Consider the following 20,289-nt stretch of genomic DNA (forward strand, 5'->3'; position numbering starts at 1 on the left):
CGCAATCTCTCGAGTTATAATCATTTCCATTTCTGCAGATAATTAGTCAGGTCTAGTGCGAACATGAACCGTGTTGAATCTTTGTTCCGTACGCCGTTTACGCAGTTACCACACTTCAAGTCACAGCTCACCGGCGGACCTCTCGTGGCATATACGTTAAAATCACTGTTGCTGGGAAATTCATGTTACCGTACCATCATTAAGTTACTTGTTTACGTTGGAAAACGCCATTGTGACGTCATTTTGATAGAAAGTCGCTTGCAGCCCTTGCCCCACCACCCGATATTGTCACGAGCCGCCACTGCCTCTAGCCCATTCAGAGATATAGTGGGATTTTGGCGACCCAAGTTTAACAATTCGAAACTAGGTTTATTTTTAACGTCAGTATGCTTCGTTTTTACGGGCATTTGTGGTACAGAGAACGCGCTGACAATCCAGCAGTTGCTCGCAACGCAATTCTATGAAACATGCCTTGGAACGCTCACGATTTCAGATTGGGGTGCATTATTTTCTCTGTGGGTCGCATTTAAATTGCGAGACTCAGATTGCAAGGACAGGAATAATGGATGCCGACCTTTTCGGCGGCCCACATATCACTTTCGAAGGTTTGTGCCGATCTGCAATCTTTTTGGAACTGTACTTTGCCAACCATGGATGTTAGATAAAACGTCATGTCTTTATATCTCCCGGCCCGGAAGGAAAGGGACGGACGCGAAATATCCGTGACTAATAGCCCTGCACCAACCCGTTGCACTCCCTTAGACTAACGCTTAACAATGGAGTCCGACTGTGATAGCCGGTACTAGGAGTTTACCGCTCTTCCAAAATTTCGATTACAGCTACATTCATTTCTGAAAACTAGACGTGTTCACAATTAATCGTACGCGGTAGTTCAGCCCCGCTTCTTTCCTTCCTCTCCAAATAATACCCGTGCCAGTTGGAGCTTTCCAGAGAAACCAATGTCGGACAAATTTTATCATAACATCAAACAAATTTGTATAATACAAAGCTCAACACATTTTCATGAAGAAGCCATGTCATCGCAATCACTTTTCGCCGTCTGTATTTTGTCTTTAGTGCCAAACACAGTGATCTTTAGGGTTGAATTTAGAACAAAATCAATTTAACACAGACATGTTCAAAACGAGGCCCTAATTTAAAAAATGCTTTTTATTGTTTTTTTGAAGCCATGATGTCACGAATATTCCGTTGTGACGTCATAAGGATTGATATTAGAAAGTGAAAATATAGGGTAAAATATATAGACCCTTTGACTATAGAAATTAAACATGGAACGGCAACGACCGATTTTGCAGCTTCGTTCCGCTTCGCCGAGGCTGGAGTGGGGAATTGTTTTGCGTAAGCGGCTGTAGGATTTCAGGCAATCCAAAAGCTATCTTCCCGGGCGCAGAAATTATTGAATCTGGTCTTGATCGAAAGCTACTGTTGCACCGATTCCGAAAATATAAGGTAAAATAATGATCAGGCACTGATCCACCTAGAATCCGTCCTCCAATCTGAAATATCGGCATTGTTCGAACAATCGGAGAGTCGCAACGGGTCATTGTTATGGCCATTGTGTTGCGGTTACCCGATTGTTCTAAACAATGCCGATATTTCTGACTTGGAGGACAGATTCTAGGTGGATCAGTGCCTGATCAATATTTTAATTTATATTTTCGGAATCGGTGCAACAGTAGCTTTCGATCAAGACCAGATTCAGATATTTCTGCGCTAGGGAAGATAGCTTTTGGGTTGCCAGAAATCCTACAGTCGCTTACGCGTAACAATTCTTCACTCCAGCCTCGGCGAAGCGGAACGAAGCTGCAAAATCGGTCGTTGCCGTTCCATGTTTAATTTCTATACTTTGACGAAATATCTGTACTATTAATGCTGAACCGACTATTTTGAGGGGTCCAACCATCCCAATTCGATATACGTCGGCTATATCGGGTGGTAATTGTCCGTAGGCTCATACAGCATGTTTTTGGAAAGTATGTACACAATTATGGCATAATTCCACAACTAAAAAAACGCAATTTTTAAAGCAACGTGTGTTTCAAATGTAACCCTAGTGACCTTCAACGTGTACTTACTATTCACAGTGGGACGCGAGAAATGCGGAGAAATTTATTTTGTTGCAAGAAAGTCAACTAATATTACATGGATATTGAAAGATCGCTCTAGTGCGGTCGCGACCAAAATGTATACCCGAGTCGCGACCCTAGACTCGCGTCATTGTGCATGACTCGAACCAAGGCATATGACTTGAAACTAGGACGGCCAAGACAGACATTTCATTGTACTTCGAAGAACAGCAAAGTATCATCATTTGGTATTTCGTCTATCAGTCCTGATACTTGGAAAATAGGGCCAGGAACTGTTAGGAATGAGGAAAAATACTATATTTTGAAAGCGAGTCATTCCATGTCACTCGAGCAGAGTTGATAAAGAGGGTTCAATCGGATTGCACTTAAAACTGAACAGTGAACACAATTACTTGGACTCGGCACCAATGGGTTGCTGGTTCAAGTCCGACCTAGGTCGACTTCAGAACTCCTATAACTAAGTGTTTAAGGTTTATCTAGGCTCCTCCTCGCTAAATCATTCGCGTAAGCGGTGTCTTACAAAAGGTCTAGATGTGCGCCGTACTGTAAATCGGCAGTTACGGAGTAAAAATGAAGAATATAGGCCTGAGGTAAATGACCATAGTAGTCGACAAATACCATGAATACCACAAAACAGAAAAACAAAACTTGGACTCGGACTCGGGTCACAACACTATGACTCGGACTCGACCCTCTACTCACTGACTTGAACTCGGACTTAACTCGGTGGTGATTTAAAAATGACTCGACCTGACTCCGGTCAAAACTATAGAAGTGAGACCGACTTGTGACTCGGAACCTTGTGACTTGGTTACAACCATAAGCGTTGTCTCAATCGGCTCCCCCATGACCCACTCCTATACAAATTCTGTTGTGTTGGCTGAGAAAATAAACATCGTTTTCTAGTCCGATTCCGCAAAGACACGCTCTACTATCCACATTACAGATATTACAGATTCCGCATCATTTATGCAGAATGCAGGGTTTATGCAGGACCCTCTACTAGCTGAGTTGAACTCGGACTTGACTCGGTGGTGAATTGAAAATGACTGAGCTTGACTCGAGTCAAAACTATAAAAATGACATTGACCTGTGACTTGGAGACGATCGTCACGGTCATAATAGAAAAATCTTCTGCGCGTAGAAATTTACGCAAGTGTGCAGTTTACTATGGTTTGTTGAATCCTCGCAATCAAATTATGACTTAACTTTATGCTCAAATTGTTTCGATACTATTCGGTTGATCAACGGGAATATAGGTTCTTTGATCAATCCAACTATGATATCCGACCTTTGTTTGTTACCGATAGGGGGTGTGTGTGTGTGTGTGTGTCTTTGCGAATCGCATGAATGAATGGCTGTTACGAAATTTCCTGATCGGGAAGCGAGGGTCAGGGGCTGGTAGCCTGCCAGAAGTATGGTGCATTTCCATACAGCAAGCCCGAGACTACAGTTTAGGACGGGTCTGGCTAAGTGTTATTTAAACCCGTTAATACTGTCTCTCCTTTCGTATCCCAACACTGATATATTCTTGGCGAACTAGCGCAAACAATTATCGCAACCCACGAAGAATGCAGATAGGCGTATTCAGATAATCAAAATATTTCATGTGTCTTCATTTCATCTTGTTTCTGCTGATACTTATGTTTATCCTGAATGATAATTCCATATCTAGGGAGAGAACTAATCCCGACAATCACGGCAATAATGAAGATTGCATCAACACAAATGCTGGTTCGAAAGGATTGTGGAATGACTGGCCATGTGAATTCAAGGTCGGCTACGTTTGCCAGATACGTAAGTCACGTACGAATCAGACCAGCAGGTCATGGCCAATCACTGCATCACTGTGATCGATTGCGAATAAGAATACTTCTAAATCGTGCTGCCATGAATACAATCATCATCATTACAGCAAAATATCGTAGCAGTCGATTAAGATTTCATGGTAAAGTAATCACGATTATTCACGACTACAATCAGAATGATTTGTTGAACTTGAGCCTTGAGTTGTCGGTCACAGTCTATTCTTGAAAACATATCCGAAGACAATATGTTGATTTTGAGATGAAGTTGCCACGCATAGGAATTTTTTGTTGGAAATAGTCACGTAGTTTGCTAAATGTATCCCAATATTTGTGTCCATTGCGCTACGTCACTAATGACCCAACATGCTAGCATGATACAACGGGTGGCAGACGACTGGTTCAAATTTTGAGTAAATAATGACTACTTACCGATTGCAACCCGTAGGAGAATAAAATAAAATGAACTCAAAATGCCTCCACAACGAATACAATTCATGTCGTAACGTAACACCTACCTACAATCCACATGTTGCGGATAATTAGGGGGTCAAATTTTAGAAGAGTATGAAACTTTAAATTTAGAAATCGCAAAATTAGCATTTTGCGAGTTACATTCTACTTTCACGCGTAGCCGCAACCTTCAAGCTATGTTTACTTGACAAGAATAACCAAAGATCTCATAAATCAGAACTGGTCAATGTGTGGCCCGCGAATAGTTAGCCTACCTGGAATTCAGAGCATAAAACTTATACTTTTGAATGTTAAACCGTGGACTTAAAATCATGGGCTGGAATAAACTGAACCAGATCACTGTGAAGCCTGTTTATTTATGTGCCACAATTACATAGCCTACTTTCGTCAAACGAATAATCCATATTAAAAATAAAGCCAAGCAACGAGTGCCGAAACAATTAAAGTCACTGTTTCCATATAGTTTAGTTGAAACCGTCTTTGTTGTCATTGTCTCACTTACACCGTCTGAACTTTAAATTATTATGTGATTCGTTCACAAATCCCTAATTCGCAAAACAATCCAATCAGTGCTCGTGATTAAACGGAGTATTGGCGGGCATACCAACAAAAGGAAGGTGAGGGTCGACGACCGAAATTCCAGGAATATTTGGAGCACTAAATATTTATTTATTTGAGTCAGGGGTGCACCGTCCTTTCAGTTTGTGGTGAGCTGGTCTCCGTTGAGTACAATATAACTCGGTGTGATGGCCAAAAACTCTAAGACAGACACTCAGCCTAATTCTGGAAGTACTGTTAGTTTCCTTCCATAACAAAATCTATTTCATCAAACCGCACACTGTTCGGGGGCAGTGACCAAAAAAGCTTTTTGTATCCTAATTACATTTTAATCTATTGATAATAACGTGTATGTGGGTAAAAAAGAGTTTAAAATGTATACCATTGTTATGAATTAGGACGGCCTCTGGGCAGTATGTAATAACAATTTAACAAGTGATTTGTGGTACAGAACTTCAGAATAACGCGAAACAATAACTTCATATTGGTAATTTATTCGCTAAAAGCTTTTCGACTGACCCTCATCAGTAGCGAAACGTCAGTGATAGGGTGAATGAAATTCGAAATGTAAGAACTATTTTGTCTGTATGACGTAATAATGACAAAAACAAACAACTAGTAGACGGGCAAGATACGGTAGTTACGGTACAAAACAAACGTTAACGAGTACATATTCGGTTATGAATAACCGAAAACACAACACATAACATTAATGAAATATTCCAAGAGTGTAGAGGCGTTCCTTCTGGCGACAGAGAGTCGGCTTTCGTAGCATTATGATAGTAGATTCCAGGACCTTTAAATGAAAAAGAGAACGGCCACGAGCAAGTATAGAAAATTGAATGTCATTGTAATGATCAGCACATTCTGGATGGGATAAGAGATGCTGTCCAATAGCAATAACAATTTAATACACTGCTTTCAATTTAGAAGTACAATTAAAGCGCCGCATATTATAGTTAAAAATTTTGACTCACCCCGCCAACGTATTTTCTGCTTTCCATTTGGCTAGCGGGGAAAATAATTGCCTAGACCTTGTATTGAGAGTATAACCGATTCCAAAAAAAAATTAATTAGAGAGACGAATGCCACTCTCCTTCTTTCATTATCCTTCTGTACCTGTTGGTAACCCGAATATTGACAGAGTTGAGATTTTCTCACGCATAGCACTCCGAAAATATCTACCTGCAGATAAATCGATTACGGTAGGATTTCTTTTGATTATTTTCGAATGTTAACGATTACGTGTTCTACGTAATCGAGTACGATTGCAGAGCACGGTTACTTCGTGTATGAGGCGAAACGGAAACTCCATCGACCGTTAAAATTCCAATCCCGTTCCCTGCAGCAGGGTTGGGCAACCTGCGGCCGTGGAAAAAATTTGTGAGAAAATAAGCCTGTATTGGCGGCCGTCGACAGGCAAATTTAATTTTTGAATAATTGAATTTTAATTCATCTTGAATTTTTTTTCGCGTTAGGCGCGATTCAATGTTATACTTCATAGTTGCGCCCTTTGCAATATGAGCCCCACGGTACAGATGCGAACAGCAGCGAAATTGATACGGTCCATATCAGTGGCGGCTCGTGACAATATCGGGTGGTGGGGCAAGGGCTGCGAGCGACTTTTATCAACATGACGTCACAATGGCGTTTTCCAACGTAAAAAAGTAACTTTAATATGATGGTCACATGAATTTCCCGACAACAGTGATTTTAACGTAGGTGCCGCGAGAGGTTTGCCGGTGAGCCGTGACTTGAAGTGTGGTAACAAATGTTTTATTCATTTTTTTTAATCAAAGGATTATTTTACATAATGTACGTGAACTAAGAATCGTCCCTATGCCACGAATCAATTATCAGGTCATCCTTAGTAGCATGCGTTATGATTTCATGGTAGAGTTTGAGATTACGCAAATCGATAGGCCCTAATTTTTCTAAGCCCATCCGAAAGTGCTTCGTCCACTGAGCTGGTGGTTACGAGTTACGACCAGGTGATAGGCAACCAAAGCGGAGGTACCCGGCGTACGATTGGATCAATGGACTGGACAATTTCTAGACCTCTAATTTTCGCTTTAAAGGCAACTGCGTAAACTAGCCTACGTACGAAACAAAGATTCAATACGATTCATGTTCGCACTTGACTTGACCAGACTAATTCCAATGACTAGAACTCGAGAGATTGCGTAAGCCTAACTGCAAAGGTCAACGACTTCGGACACATACGCATATTACGCAATTGTTATCTCATAGATTGGGCCTGTCATATTGAATCCAGAACATCAATTTGAATGGTCTTTGAAGAACTAAGGACAGCAGCCTCGGAACAACATGGTACATTTTGGCCTTGAAACTGGAGATTGTGACGCAACACATACGGCTTACTGTCTATAAGTCTGCCGCGAAATCGCCGTTGGAAAATATATTATTCAATAAATACATGAATGAAAGCCGTAAACTTAGCATACTGTTACATGAAATCATCGAGAAGTAGCATTCGCAATCTCATAACCCATTCCGGCATGGTGCACTGTCAAAATCAATACAAACAGACGAACACCGAACTTTGAGTAAAATAGATCGAGGAATAGGCTGATCGAATGATCAGCTGTTAGCCGACATCGAAAATGAAATAGCCATCGCATTTGACGGGGGATTGTAAGCAAATGGTTTGAAGGCCACAATTTCACAGTGAAATGCACATTGGCGAACATAAAATTATGTGAATGTTTGAATGCAAACCGAGAATATTAGTTTGATGTTTCATGCGATCATCGAGATATACCATTGGAAATATCATCACCGATCTCGTTATGGAACGCAGACTAGATTAGCACATACAGACACCGGCTTTTGCGTGAGATCTGCAATGATGTAGGTAGGCTAAGTATCAGATCAGCGCGCATCTCTACCATACTCGACCTCGAAAACGAAATAACTGCCTCAATCATTGAGTGTCAACTTTAAGACTTGGTACCGCGTTCGATACTAAAATCAAGACATACCGTGCAAAAGCTCATGACAGATCTAGGTATGGAACATCGTTAAAATCAATAGAGACCAATAACGGCTTTTGCGTAAATCTGTTAGCGATAAATGAAGAGTCAGCTCTCACTCGACTTTGGAAACGTAATTACCACCCACATAGTTCAGTGACAAACTTAAAACTTGTTACATCGGTCGATACTAACATTAAGACTTACTGTGCCAAATGTCATGACCGATCTCGGTATGGAACATCGTCAAAATCAATGGAGACCAATACTGGCTTTTGAGTAAAATCAGTTAGCTGTACAATGTACATGATAGATCAGCACACACTGAACTTCGGAAACGAAATTACTACCCTTATCTTTAAGTAGCAAGCCTGAAACTTGGAGCAGTGCTAAATACTACCTTCACGACATATCATACCAAGTTTCAAGAATTATCATGGTGCGAAACACCGTCAAAATCGACATATTCCAGCAAAGGTCGACTCAACGCATATCACGGTAACCGAGTTCAGATATAGATACGATTGTTACATCACACCTTAGGGGCGACCAGACATAGTTGCCCCACTTGCTCGGCCATTTTACGAATAGGAGAGAGTAAACCACCGTTTCTTTATTGTGCGCGGCTTTGAGAGAATAGATAGTGAAAGCTTGTTATGAGCGCTACCGGGGCAAGCCCCGGCTAGGCATTCACAAAGCGAAAACACAGAAGAGAATTCGATTTTCGCAGAGACTTCGCTATGTATGGGCATTTGTTAGCGAAAGCACAAGAAGAACACGGGTTTCGCTGTGATCTCGGTATATATTGGTTGCTGTGCGTGTGCGTCTATAAATGGTTAAATTGTTATTGAACAGAATTTTAGGTGGGGCAATGCCCCAGTTGCCCTATAGGACGAGCCGCCACTGGTCCATATAGAAATACCAACTTGAATCGTGTGCTTCTCACGAAAGAAATTTGTTTCTGGCACGTTTAGGCGATTCCAATGTATTTGCACTATAGTTTACCGACAATCCTCAGGGGAGGCCAAGAAATAACAGCATGCAACAAAGTGACTAATAACAATTGGTCCACCCAAATGCATCATCATGTGTAACTTGCGCTAAATTTACGACGACACTTCCTCCATCAACTCCACCAGTAAATCTGATCACATGGGGTGATACAGTATAAATATTTCATTGTAATATGTGAATATACTAATAATACTGACGAAATTCATTTTCGCACCTGAAAGAATTTTCGCGCCTCGCGCGACCGTAACGTATCCCAGTAACTGAAATATGGCCACTAGCGATTTCGGTGAGTATAGATGCCGATATGAGAGAGTAGATTAGTCCGAAGATCAGCGGAAATGGACAATAGGACATGGGTGGCTATTGGGAGCCCAGTTCGCTCATTACGGCTTATGCACTAGAATGCGGCCGTAGGCTACATAAGCAATCAAAATGCGGCCGTTAATAGCAAAAAGGTTGCCCACCCCTGTCCTACAGCTACTGACGTCGATAACACGTTTCTAAAAAACGTTTCTAATTAATAAAAACTGACATTTAAAATGGAAAATGTCATTGGATGAAGAGAAAGTTTCAACACCACGCTGTCGTTCTTGTTCGTATGATGGCGTTAGATCAAAAATAGAGTTCAAGGAATGTGTGAAAACTGAACTAATGGGTTCGTGGAATCACGAGATGAGGAAAGAGAAAGAGAGAGAGAGAGAGAGAGAGTTTTCACTTCCTTCAGCTCAGCATTCAAAAACACGAATAAGCTGATTATGCCAGAGCACCAAAATCGGTAATCGAATTTATTGTCCGATACCGGTGAGATATTGAAGGCAGTGGTTCTTAACCTGTGCGTGATCATCCCAAAAGACAATTTGGCAATTCTTGAACGGATATGTATATATATATGACTATAATTTCATTCAATACTCTAAAATACGGTCCGGGCACTAGTGCCAACTGCCATCCCACTACTATTGCGTTCACAGCATTATTTAGGAACTAGTCTTGTGTCTGCGCCAACTAAGAAGCCTTCATTATAAATTCGCGGCCCCCGGACTCATCCATCTATCTATCCATACATCTGGATCGCTTGTAATAAAGGTTACGCGCCCCTGCATTCGAGGTGAATAATCGAAATCATTTAATATTCAACGAGAAACCAAACTATAACAAGTTATTTTTTAATTTGGTTAAATATAGGGTATCAGAAGTGTTAGATGTGATGCGTTATAGTTGCATCATAGTGCGGACTTGAGAATACAACAGACCGAGCTCCAAAAAAACCGTCAACATCTTTAACTAAGTTTCCTTCTTATTATATTGTTGTAAAATGCAGGATTATCGGCAATGAAATCTCTAGAAGCTTGCAATCTACAAAGATAAGGGTAGGGCTACTCCATATCTACATTGTAAGCAAGTCTTGGTGGAGGATTCCCTGCATTCCGTCGCGATGATCGACGCACTCCTTCCACTTGTTCATTCGTCGGCCATACTACTAATCGATTATTATCTGCTGATTGCTAGTCCTCGCTATTTAACGAAGGATAGATGAATGACGATGTAGGTCACTCAGGCTGAACTTCAGTCGGAAGCGTTCTGGGCCCATAACCTTTGATGAACGATCTATCTTGACCTGATTCGTCAAGGCTAATTGAGATTTATCTTCAATCGAACTAAATTTATTTCCAAGAAGCAGATAATCTGTTCTTACAGCACCAAGTAGCATCTAGCGTAGACAACATAGGTAAATTGACAGCAAGGGCTAGCGAACACGCAAACGCATTTATATACTACGTCTTAACCTAACAATCAAACAATCATTGACTTAATCACCGATTGAAAGGAACAAAAATACTAAATGAGAGTTCACAGGTCATAAGCAATTAAAGCTTCGCAACGAAGAGCACCAGGCCGAAGTGGATGCTGGTTGAAGAGACCCCAACTGCAACCGTAACTGGTCATTCGGCATCCTCCTATCAGCTCATTACATCGTATTGTGTCTTATCGCATTCAACGCTGTGTGTGTATCAGATAAAAATATAATCTGACGATTATCTTATACATCTCACAACTTTCATTATATGTTTTTTTGTTTGTTTGAACAGTCTAAATTTTAAATACTGTAATATTGCGGGTTATAATTATAAGAGCCGTAAGAATATCCCCTAACACCCTATTCCGGGGGGACGAGCTTGAATGGGCCCAAAATTAAATCGTAAATGAAGATCAATTATAGAATATTCATGGTAAACTTATTAAACTTTGAAGTTTTCTTCGCGCTCGCGCGACTCAATGTCGGTACATGTCCTCATTTTAATATTGATACCTCCAACAAAAGTCAATTAAATTTAAATTCAAGTACAGAGATGTCTTTCGGCGCTGGCCTTTACAGCGCAGCGACACACCAATACATATGAAGTCTGACTCAGCTACCACTGAATATGTAAATGACGAATCGAAGAATCCGTTATTCGTTGAAGTTGTCAGGGTTATCCAGATGGAAAGATAGGTCTAACATTTTGTTTCAGCCAACACCAAAGCGTCACACAGCGAAATCAGTGAATTAACGGTGTATGGCCGACAAAACGCGACGTCATATTTTCGAGCGAAAAGATTTTGTCAAAATCGCAGATCTAGACTTGCTTTGCCGCAAAATGACGACCGTCTGGAAAAGCTGGTGCCGGGAACGATCGGGTTAGTTTTTAGTTTCTAAGTGAGCGTAGGTGTCATGCGATTAGGGATAACAAATTACTAAATAGAATACAATTGAATAGTATATGGGGTTACCATATGTCCTGCTTTAGGAGGATTTGACCTCCTTTTACAGGTTTTTGAAAATGTCCTCCGAGGACGCCTAAATGTCCTCCTTTTTGGCAATCCGTCCTCTTCTACAGCTTTTAGAGCAAAGATGGTGGATAGATCCTAGTGAAATGGGCATAAATGATGCTAAATAGGAAATTTGTGGTTCGAACGAAAGTGAAGACCTTTTTTGTAGTCACCCGACCACGACGTGGGAAAAATTTATCATTTTTTAGGTTTTTTCACCGGTATTCTAAGTTTGAAAATTTTGAAAAAGTGTCCTCTTTTCCCGATTCCAAAATAGGGTCACCGGAATTTTATTATATTCATATTGAAAGGAACACTGACGAGTGTCAGCCGAAAATATTCGGGTTCAATTCAATATGAATATACTATTCAATTGCATACTGAAGTTATGTAGCCTACTTCCAACAAGCTCTTCAAATAGAATACAAAAACTGTGGTTGAGTTGACACGGTGAAATCGTGTAAATTGCACATTAATACATTAGATTTACTCGAAATGAAGCGATTCAGCCTCTGATTCCATGTGCTGTAAGAGCAGCACTTTCCGGCGGGGAACAACTATAATTATTTCATTATCATCGTTATATTTTCCATGTAGGATATGTCGCAAACACTTTTACATTGCTCCGCCATCAGTCACAACAACACCCGGTAAGTAATGGCTGCGGTGTACAGTTGTTGGATTGGACAGTGACTGAAAGAGACTCCTCCGGGGTGAATCTTTGCCACAGCAGATCAGTGCCCTTCCAGCAGTGGGCAGTGACCTAATATGTAAAGAAAGCACTACCGGTACAGATCTTAAATCGAGCTTTCTATGCCGGATGTGAACCTGAACCCAACGGTGGTGGGGCCCGATTCCATCTCGAAAAATAGGATTTGATAATAGATAGCTAACCTGTCCATAAGTTTGTAATGTATAACTCGGCACTTTATAGGCTATAAGTAATTGTCATAACCTTGCACCTTATCGATGGACCCGCATCGTACATTCCAACGCAATGCCTCAATGATATTGTTCCCTCATTGTGTACATTTCAGATAAAATAAAATTCAAAGAAAATATCAACCCCGAAGATTACTCAAATTTTGCAGTGACCAAGTTCGATGGTTCGGTAATGGCGGCAAAGTAAAATGACAATCATTTACCTCTGTTGCTATTACTTTTACTGTCCGTGTACTTTAGTCACCAATATCTGTAATCAAAGAGGAAGCCAATGAAAGGATACGCCTTTACTCTTGGGTCGCCTTGTAGCCACCGACACCTGACCAGACCAGTTGGTCAGTCTTACGAGCAATCGCCTGTGACTGAAGATTAAATACTAAGCGACTGTAACGCAGGGCTGTAACCAAGTCACGAGATTCCGAGTCACAAGTCAATCTCACGAGTCAAGTCGAGTCATTTTTAATTCACCACCGTGTCAAGTCCGAGTCCAAGTCACGGAATAGGGTGTTGAGTCCGAGTCATAGTGTTTTGACTCGAGTCCAAGTCCAAGTCATTGTGTTGACTGATTAGTTCCGAGATAATGTCATGTGAAACCCATACTTTTTGGAACTCTGCTAGGTGATATTGATAGCTTCGCATTCAAAATATTTTAATTTCCTCACTTTCATCAGTTTTTGGTAGCATTTTCAAGTACCAGTACTGATATACGAAATAACAATAGTGTGATAACTTTACTATTCTTCGAAATTACAATGAAATATCGGTCTTGGCCGTCTGATTCTCGAGTCATATGACTTGGTTCGGGTCATGCGCAATGACTCGAGTACAAATCGAGTCAATACACAAATTGACTCGAGTCGAGTCGAGCCATTTTTCATTTTTTAGAAAATGACTCGAATCAAGTCGAGCCACCAAAAAATCGCGACTCGAGTCTGACTCGAGTCGAGTCATTACAACCCTGCTGTAACGCCTACCACATCTAACGACTATAAACTAAATATCCATAGAGATTGCTAAATGGATATTGGCTCTAAGCCCTCAATATTTTTCAACTTCCCGTCCGAACCCTTTCCTAGCCCGAAAATCAAACCCGAAATACAGCACTGTGCCGGTATTTGGATGTCAAAGCCTTTCTTCGATCTTTTGTCGTTCTTTCCATGTCAAATCTTTTGTAGTACATGCTCATTGCCCATTGCTCATTTACCGCATATCCTAGTTGTAGAGCCAGGTATCCTCGTTATCGGCCCGTTTGCGAACTTTCAATATATTTCGCAATGTTTGCCTTATAACAGCATTATAATGCATGTCGTTTGCTACACTGTAATGCTATACATCCAATCCAATTCAAGGTCCACGGAATACTGGGTAGCGAAGTCGGACGATATCGGATCGTGCAGCACCGTGTCGGGTTATGGTATTTCTACTACTGATTGCTGGAAGCCGTTGCCATTCATATGCGAACAAGGTATAGTTTTTAAATTTTATCAAGTCGAGGATGCAGGAGGTGACGGACATATCTATCATGATAAGATTCATTTATAAATAGATGTAGGGAGATAAGAGTACTCTTTAAACACCTGTACTACAGTGTATTTGTTTGGCTCTCTTTAGTCTAGATATTATCATTAATATTAATATTAATATTACTATTGCAAGAAGGGAATGGTGATTCGCGTCATTGATGGTCTTGTACTCCATAGTATTCGGATCAGTGATGGGATGATTCATGCCGTGACATTGATTCGAGTCAGACTCGAGTCAACTTTTTCAGATGATGTGATGTGACTTGACTTGACGCGGCGTTTCAAAAATGTGGATTGACTCGTGACTCGAAGCAAAATATACGAGTCAATTTCAACTCATCAAATAATCGGAGTCAACTAAGTCACTGTAGCCTACCTATACGTACATTTATTTGAAAGTCTGATATGACCTGTGTGCGCTACCATAGTCGTTCAACGATTGCGCAGCCTGTTTTTACTGAGCCTTTGTTGGTATGTCACAAATATACATTGACCGCGAACGCAGTCATAAATGCGTTGTCGTAGACTTGAAGTAATCGATTTTATAGTATGTGTTTCTCTTCTATGTATAGAATACTCAATGCCAACTTAAACGAACCTCTTTGTTGAGTTAAATCGCAATACATTCATGTTATACTCGTCAACAGCGGGTATAGGTTCATATTGTATCGTGTAGACGGACGTCTAGGTCAGGGTTCGTCAACCCCTAGCACGCGTACCACAAGTGTCAAACGAACCCGGTTCTCATGGCACGCTAAATGATTTGGCGCACACAATATAATATAACCATATTTGTTGAAAAAAGTAAAACAGGCGAGTTTATGTATCTGGACCACGCTTTAGAACTGGATTAGTCACATCTAGTGACAGCTATCACTATATTGTTTTGAACGTCGTCCACATTAGCTTAAGGTGTCTAAGCACACGAAGGTGTCAAGTATTATGCCAAATTGTGCTATGTCGTATCGCGTCTCATAGTTTTTCTGCAATAATCCCAGCAACCTGTCTTTCAGTTGCTCCCAACACATTGTTGGTTTCTGATGAAGAGCCAACGATAGAGATCGGGTCGGATTTCAAAGTCGAATGCACCGCCTCGGGCGTGCCAATTCCAGAGGTGAAGTGGTATCGCGATGGTGTATACGTTCCGCATCAGGAGCGTGGACCAGGCCAATCCTCATTTGTGCTGAAGAATGTAGCTGCTGAAGATGCTGGGATGTACGTCTGCAGAGCTGTCAATAAAATCGGCGGAGAACCCCGAAATATGCAAGGATATTCGTTCATTGAAGGTATGTATCCCACAATTAACTAATGAGTAATTGAATGTTTGTCGATTATAGGATTGCAGTATTATCGCGCACAATGTAGTCCTTGCGTAAGATGCAATTTCCGCTTGCATATTGGCTAAACTGCCGATCAACTGTTGAATGTTGTCCGAACAGCCTTGACTGTCTCTGTCTTACATATTATGTAGTCTAATCACTAAATTATTGTTTTGTCTTATCATATTTCAGTCACCAACATCTTGGAATGAAGCATGACGGACACCACTGTATAATTCTTGTGGATCATCGCATATTCAATGTGATCATGATATCCGAATCTATAACATGCAACGAAGGCTGATTTCACAATACCCTATTTTATATGCATATATACATCTTGACAATTGAAAAGCTTGTTCAAAACAGTGATTGTCATAATGACGAGGCAAAAATAGTGAGCTATCAAAATACGACATCAAAACAGCGACTACCATTATAGCGACGCATTCAAGCTGTGAGCTATTCAGAATAACGAGCGTCGAAACAGCGAGTGTCGTTATAGCAAGGCAGTAAAATCGGCTAGGCCAGGGCTGGCCAACCTTTTTGGCCAAAGGGCCACATTCGATTGACGAACTATTACGCGGGCCACTGGCCGCGCGATGCGCGAAAACTTTTCGAACTTCTTAGGTCAATAATATTGTCACTTGACTATATTGCGGGCCTACTGTATATTGCTGGGCGCAGTTTGCAAGGACTGGACTATTCGTCGCCTGGACATATCGATATCGAATGCTTCGACCAACATGCATCAATCATTTTGTGCCTAGGTTTCATCGTCGACGGTCTTCCTGCTAGCACAAACGCAAGGTCGCATATGTTGAACGACACTTTGTCTCGTAATCGCGAATATAATTAGACTAAATCTGATACAAGGCGTTCTTTCATTTTCACAAAGGGGTAACAATATTTAAAGCCAGAACTCGAGTGACAACATGTTGCGCAAAACGTGAAGAAAATTTTTACTTTTGATAAATTTATCTCAAATTATTCTGCTATATTGTAGTGTACGAAGATATACCAAAATGTGACTGGCTCATGGATCTGCCAATGGGTCGGAACTGATATTTTGGTCATCACATCTCAAGTGTTGCGGCAAGACTAATCAAATTGATGATTGGCCTTTCAAGTTCACAATCTGTGCAATCCATTTTGTATTATATTACTAATTTTGGAAATTACCTCACGGGCCACTCAAAACCTTCTCGCGGGCCACATGGGGCCCGCGGGCCACGGGTTGGCCAGCCCTGGGCTAGGCATTACTAACCTATGCTTGTGAATTCATGGTGTGAACCTTTGAAAAGTTCAGGTTCGTGTGAACGCGAAAGTGAACCTTATGACGTCACGCCATATTGCTTATTTCAACCGTACGTTTCAGTGAAGTGATAGCCTATATTATTATACTACGTCAGGGGCGGGCAAACTACGGCACGCGGGCTGCATGCGGCCCGATACACCGTTCTGTGCGGCCCGCGAGAGTTTAAAGAAACTTATGAAACATATTGATAAAATGCGTACTGAAAATGGAATTAACCCAGGAACTTGATCGAACTTTTTCTTTGTACATTTAACCAGGATAAGGCAGTGTTCCTCAAACGTGGGTGGGGGCGGGCTTGGGGGCGTGAAATCATCTGAAGAGGAGGGCGAAGCTGAGTCCTTGAGTCCTTGTTATCAAAAATGTTATAGTGCGGTGTCGGAATCCATTCGCGGGATGTGCTAAAATTAAATTCAGATAATCCAAAATGAAATATCTCGACTTTGACATAGTCTGAATTGAAATAGATTGACAAACATAACTACCAACTTTAACCCAGTCACAGTTCGAAATTATACGTACATTGATTTGAAACAAGTTAACATTACAACTCTATTCGCGATCCGGCTTTCCGTTTGCCGAAGAGACATTTTAACATCTTACCATACTCAAAAGAATTATTCACAACATTAACCGGTGTTAAAAATCTAGTTTTCACTTACTTGATTATATCAGTACAACTAGCAAACTTGAATTAATTCATCTGGTTGTATTCATAGGACCGAAAATTTTTAGCCAACTGTTAAGGTCGTTATACTATTCTGTAAGACAGAGTATTTACTAATCGGTGCATATGCGACTTCACATAAACATATTATATTTTGAGTATACGAGATTTGAATGTCTGAACAATGACTGAGAATTAAATTATCACGAGTGAATCCATATATGACAGCGTAAAAGATATTGGAATGTCAGCAACTCTTTACGGTCATAGTTACTACCGCATTACCTAATTTACCCAGCCAACTCGTCATGATCATTCCTGAAATCAACACAAACGCAACCACTGACTTGAGTTAACCACAAAACAGCATCAAGTTTCAAATCTACTTGTAGCTGACGGATTATTCGAATGCATCGATGGAGAATATTATTGAACTCGTGGGTATTGTTACTTCAACAAATTTTCGCTTACACCGACTGCAAAAGTGAATATCGAATGATAAGACTTGAAACAAATCACATAGTTGTTTGATGATAACACAGACATGACAAAAAACATTACCGAGGTTTTATAAACTAGTCATATTACTCGACACATCTATCAATACCAGAATGCAAGTCATCAAACTTTTTGTTAAATGTAACATTGTACTTTTGGAATCGGATTCGTTATAGTCATACAAATTGCATTAAACCCAACACCAAAATAAAAGGACTTTTTAGTTGATTAAAATCAAATCATTCGTCTTCAACTTGTGCTTTATCAGATTGCACGCGACAATTCGCTACGAATGAGCTGTAACCAAAGTTGAGAAATCTTTGTGTCCACAGATATAGAGGATGAATATAGCTACCACAATCACGAATCGGCGTTTCTGAGTATTTCAGGGATGTAATAAACTTTGTCACCTATCTAAAAGTACGCATGCGTTCGATTTCCAGACCGACTGTTGCGATGTTTAGGATTCGCTTACAATGACCAAGAGTGAGGATTTAACATCAATGTCGTTACTGTCGGTATTCGCAACAGATAATTGAAACATTACACAGTGTGAAAATATCTCTTTGATATCAAAGCACTATCCCAAGTACACGATTAATACTCAACTCCGTTCACACTTTCTATAGAACGTGCTAAATGTAAAATATCGCGAGGTTGCACTCTAAGACTTTGATCATTACAAAAGTAAATTGGAATATGTTTGCTAGACACATTCAATTCAACTAGAAAGGTCTAGTGCACAACACTCGTAATATCAAGGAAACTTGCTACACTGTAATTCGCTAAACGCGTTTTGTATTGTTGTTTATTTGTGGTATTGATTGAAATTGTTTTTTGAACCCTCAAATAATAATTCCCGACATGAAACCAAGCCGCGGAAAGTCGTTACCATCACAAAGAAACAATTTTACGATGTTTGCCGAATGTGTCCTATAGTTATGTGTACTGGAATTATTTGTGTAACACATATACCGACAAAGAAATCGGAAATTTTTCCGTTGTCATTCGCTAAAGTAAATGTCATCACAATACTCAGTCGCTAAAATACATACTTGTATGTGATTGAATCCCTAGCAATTAATTCACTAAACCGAACCCCAAGGAAATTTCACTCACTCGACGGATATGAAACAGCGTCGTTGATCGATCCATATCGTTTTTCTAAATACAAATCATACCTGGCCAGCAGAAAACAATTTTCACTCACCTGGTAATGAAACCAAGTGGTGGGTCTTCGTTCAATATTTTGTTTGTGTCAAATACTTTGCAATAAACACGCTGGAGTGGTTGAGCTTTACATCATCAAGCTGTCAACTGTAAATCAAGCTTACATCCGATTTGTAACTGTATCGTTTACCTAACCGAGTTGTATGAACAGTTTGATATTTTTGTCATTTAGTGATTGCTGAACATACCACTTCGAAATACTCCGTTGATCGTAATTTCTATCGTCGTAATAATCGAAGTACATTTGTTTCGAATTCGTAACAAGCGACTTTTCTATGACATGATAAATTTTTGACAAGTTATGCTAAGAAGATTGGTGCATATCGCGAAAAATAATATACCACTCATATTGATACTGCTACTCCATTGATCGGTATTTTCAAACGAGTTAATTTTCAAACGAGTAAAATTTATTACTTGAGTTGTTCCGCTTACTATATTTAAATGTAAACTCACCCATCTTTCAAAACCACAACAAACAATGATTAAAAAGTATGCAATCAAACACAACAAGTTTTACTTTTGTAGGACACTAATTATTATTCCACGCATCTCATTTCATTCTAAGTGCATAAGAAAGATATTCATGGCACATGAAAATATTCGATATTCCCATGCTACGAACATACGCAATGATTGGTGACGCTTTCAAACTGTTTCGATTTTGTGTAACAAAAAAACAACAACAATTTTAACTCTCTTCACTTATGAAAACAACAGACGAGTCTTCATTCAATATTTTGTTTGTGTCAACTAGTTACTTTGTATGATACCCCCACAACGCTTACAAAAGTACGAAGGACATTAACATCACACAAAGTAATCAACTTGACTCGATATTCTCACACTACGAAACTAAAGAATGGTTGGTTAGACTCTACGAACTGTTTCGATGCCTCAAGAACTTTATTGTCTGAATGGTTGTTCATGTATCTCAATAATCAAATAGTTCAACACAGAACTAGTACTAACAGAAATATCAGAGTTGTTTACACAAAAGTTTGTATGTGTGCAGTATGCGAATACCATGTG

At 40.2% G+C, this 20,289-nt stretch overlaps 1 protein-coding gene across 1 annotated transcript in view; it reads left to right on the forward strand.

The window, feature by feature from the left end:
• LOC145438066 (uncharacterized) overlaps window positions 1–15,915 on the forward strand; it is a 31,001-nt gene extending 15,086 nt beyond the window's left edge. Inside the window, exons 4-8 of the mRNA XM_080315448.1 lie at window positions 3,784–3,905; window positions 11,466–11,631; window positions 14,055–14,170; window positions 15,242–15,514; window positions 15,740–15,915. Coding sequence (XP_080171574.1) covers window positions 3,784–3,905; window positions 11,466–11,631; window positions 14,055–14,170; window positions 15,242–15,514; window positions 15,740–15,759 — 697 coding nt within the window. The 3' untranslated portion in view covers window positions 15,760–15,915. The remainder of the gene's footprint in view (window positions 1–3,783; window positions 3,906–11,465; window positions 11,632–14,054; window positions 14,171–15,241; window positions 15,515–15,739) is intronic.
• The last annotated feature ends 4,374 nt before the right edge of the window (window positions 15,916–20,289 follow it).

This window comes from Botryllus schlosseri, chromosome 4, assembly GCF_051294905.1.
Source record: "Botryllus schlosseri isolate E-star chromosome 4, Bs_hap1, whole genome shotgun sequence".
Lineage (NCBI taxonomy): Eukaryota > Metazoa > Chordata > Ascidiacea > Stolidobranchia > Styelidae > Botryllus > Botryllus schlosseri.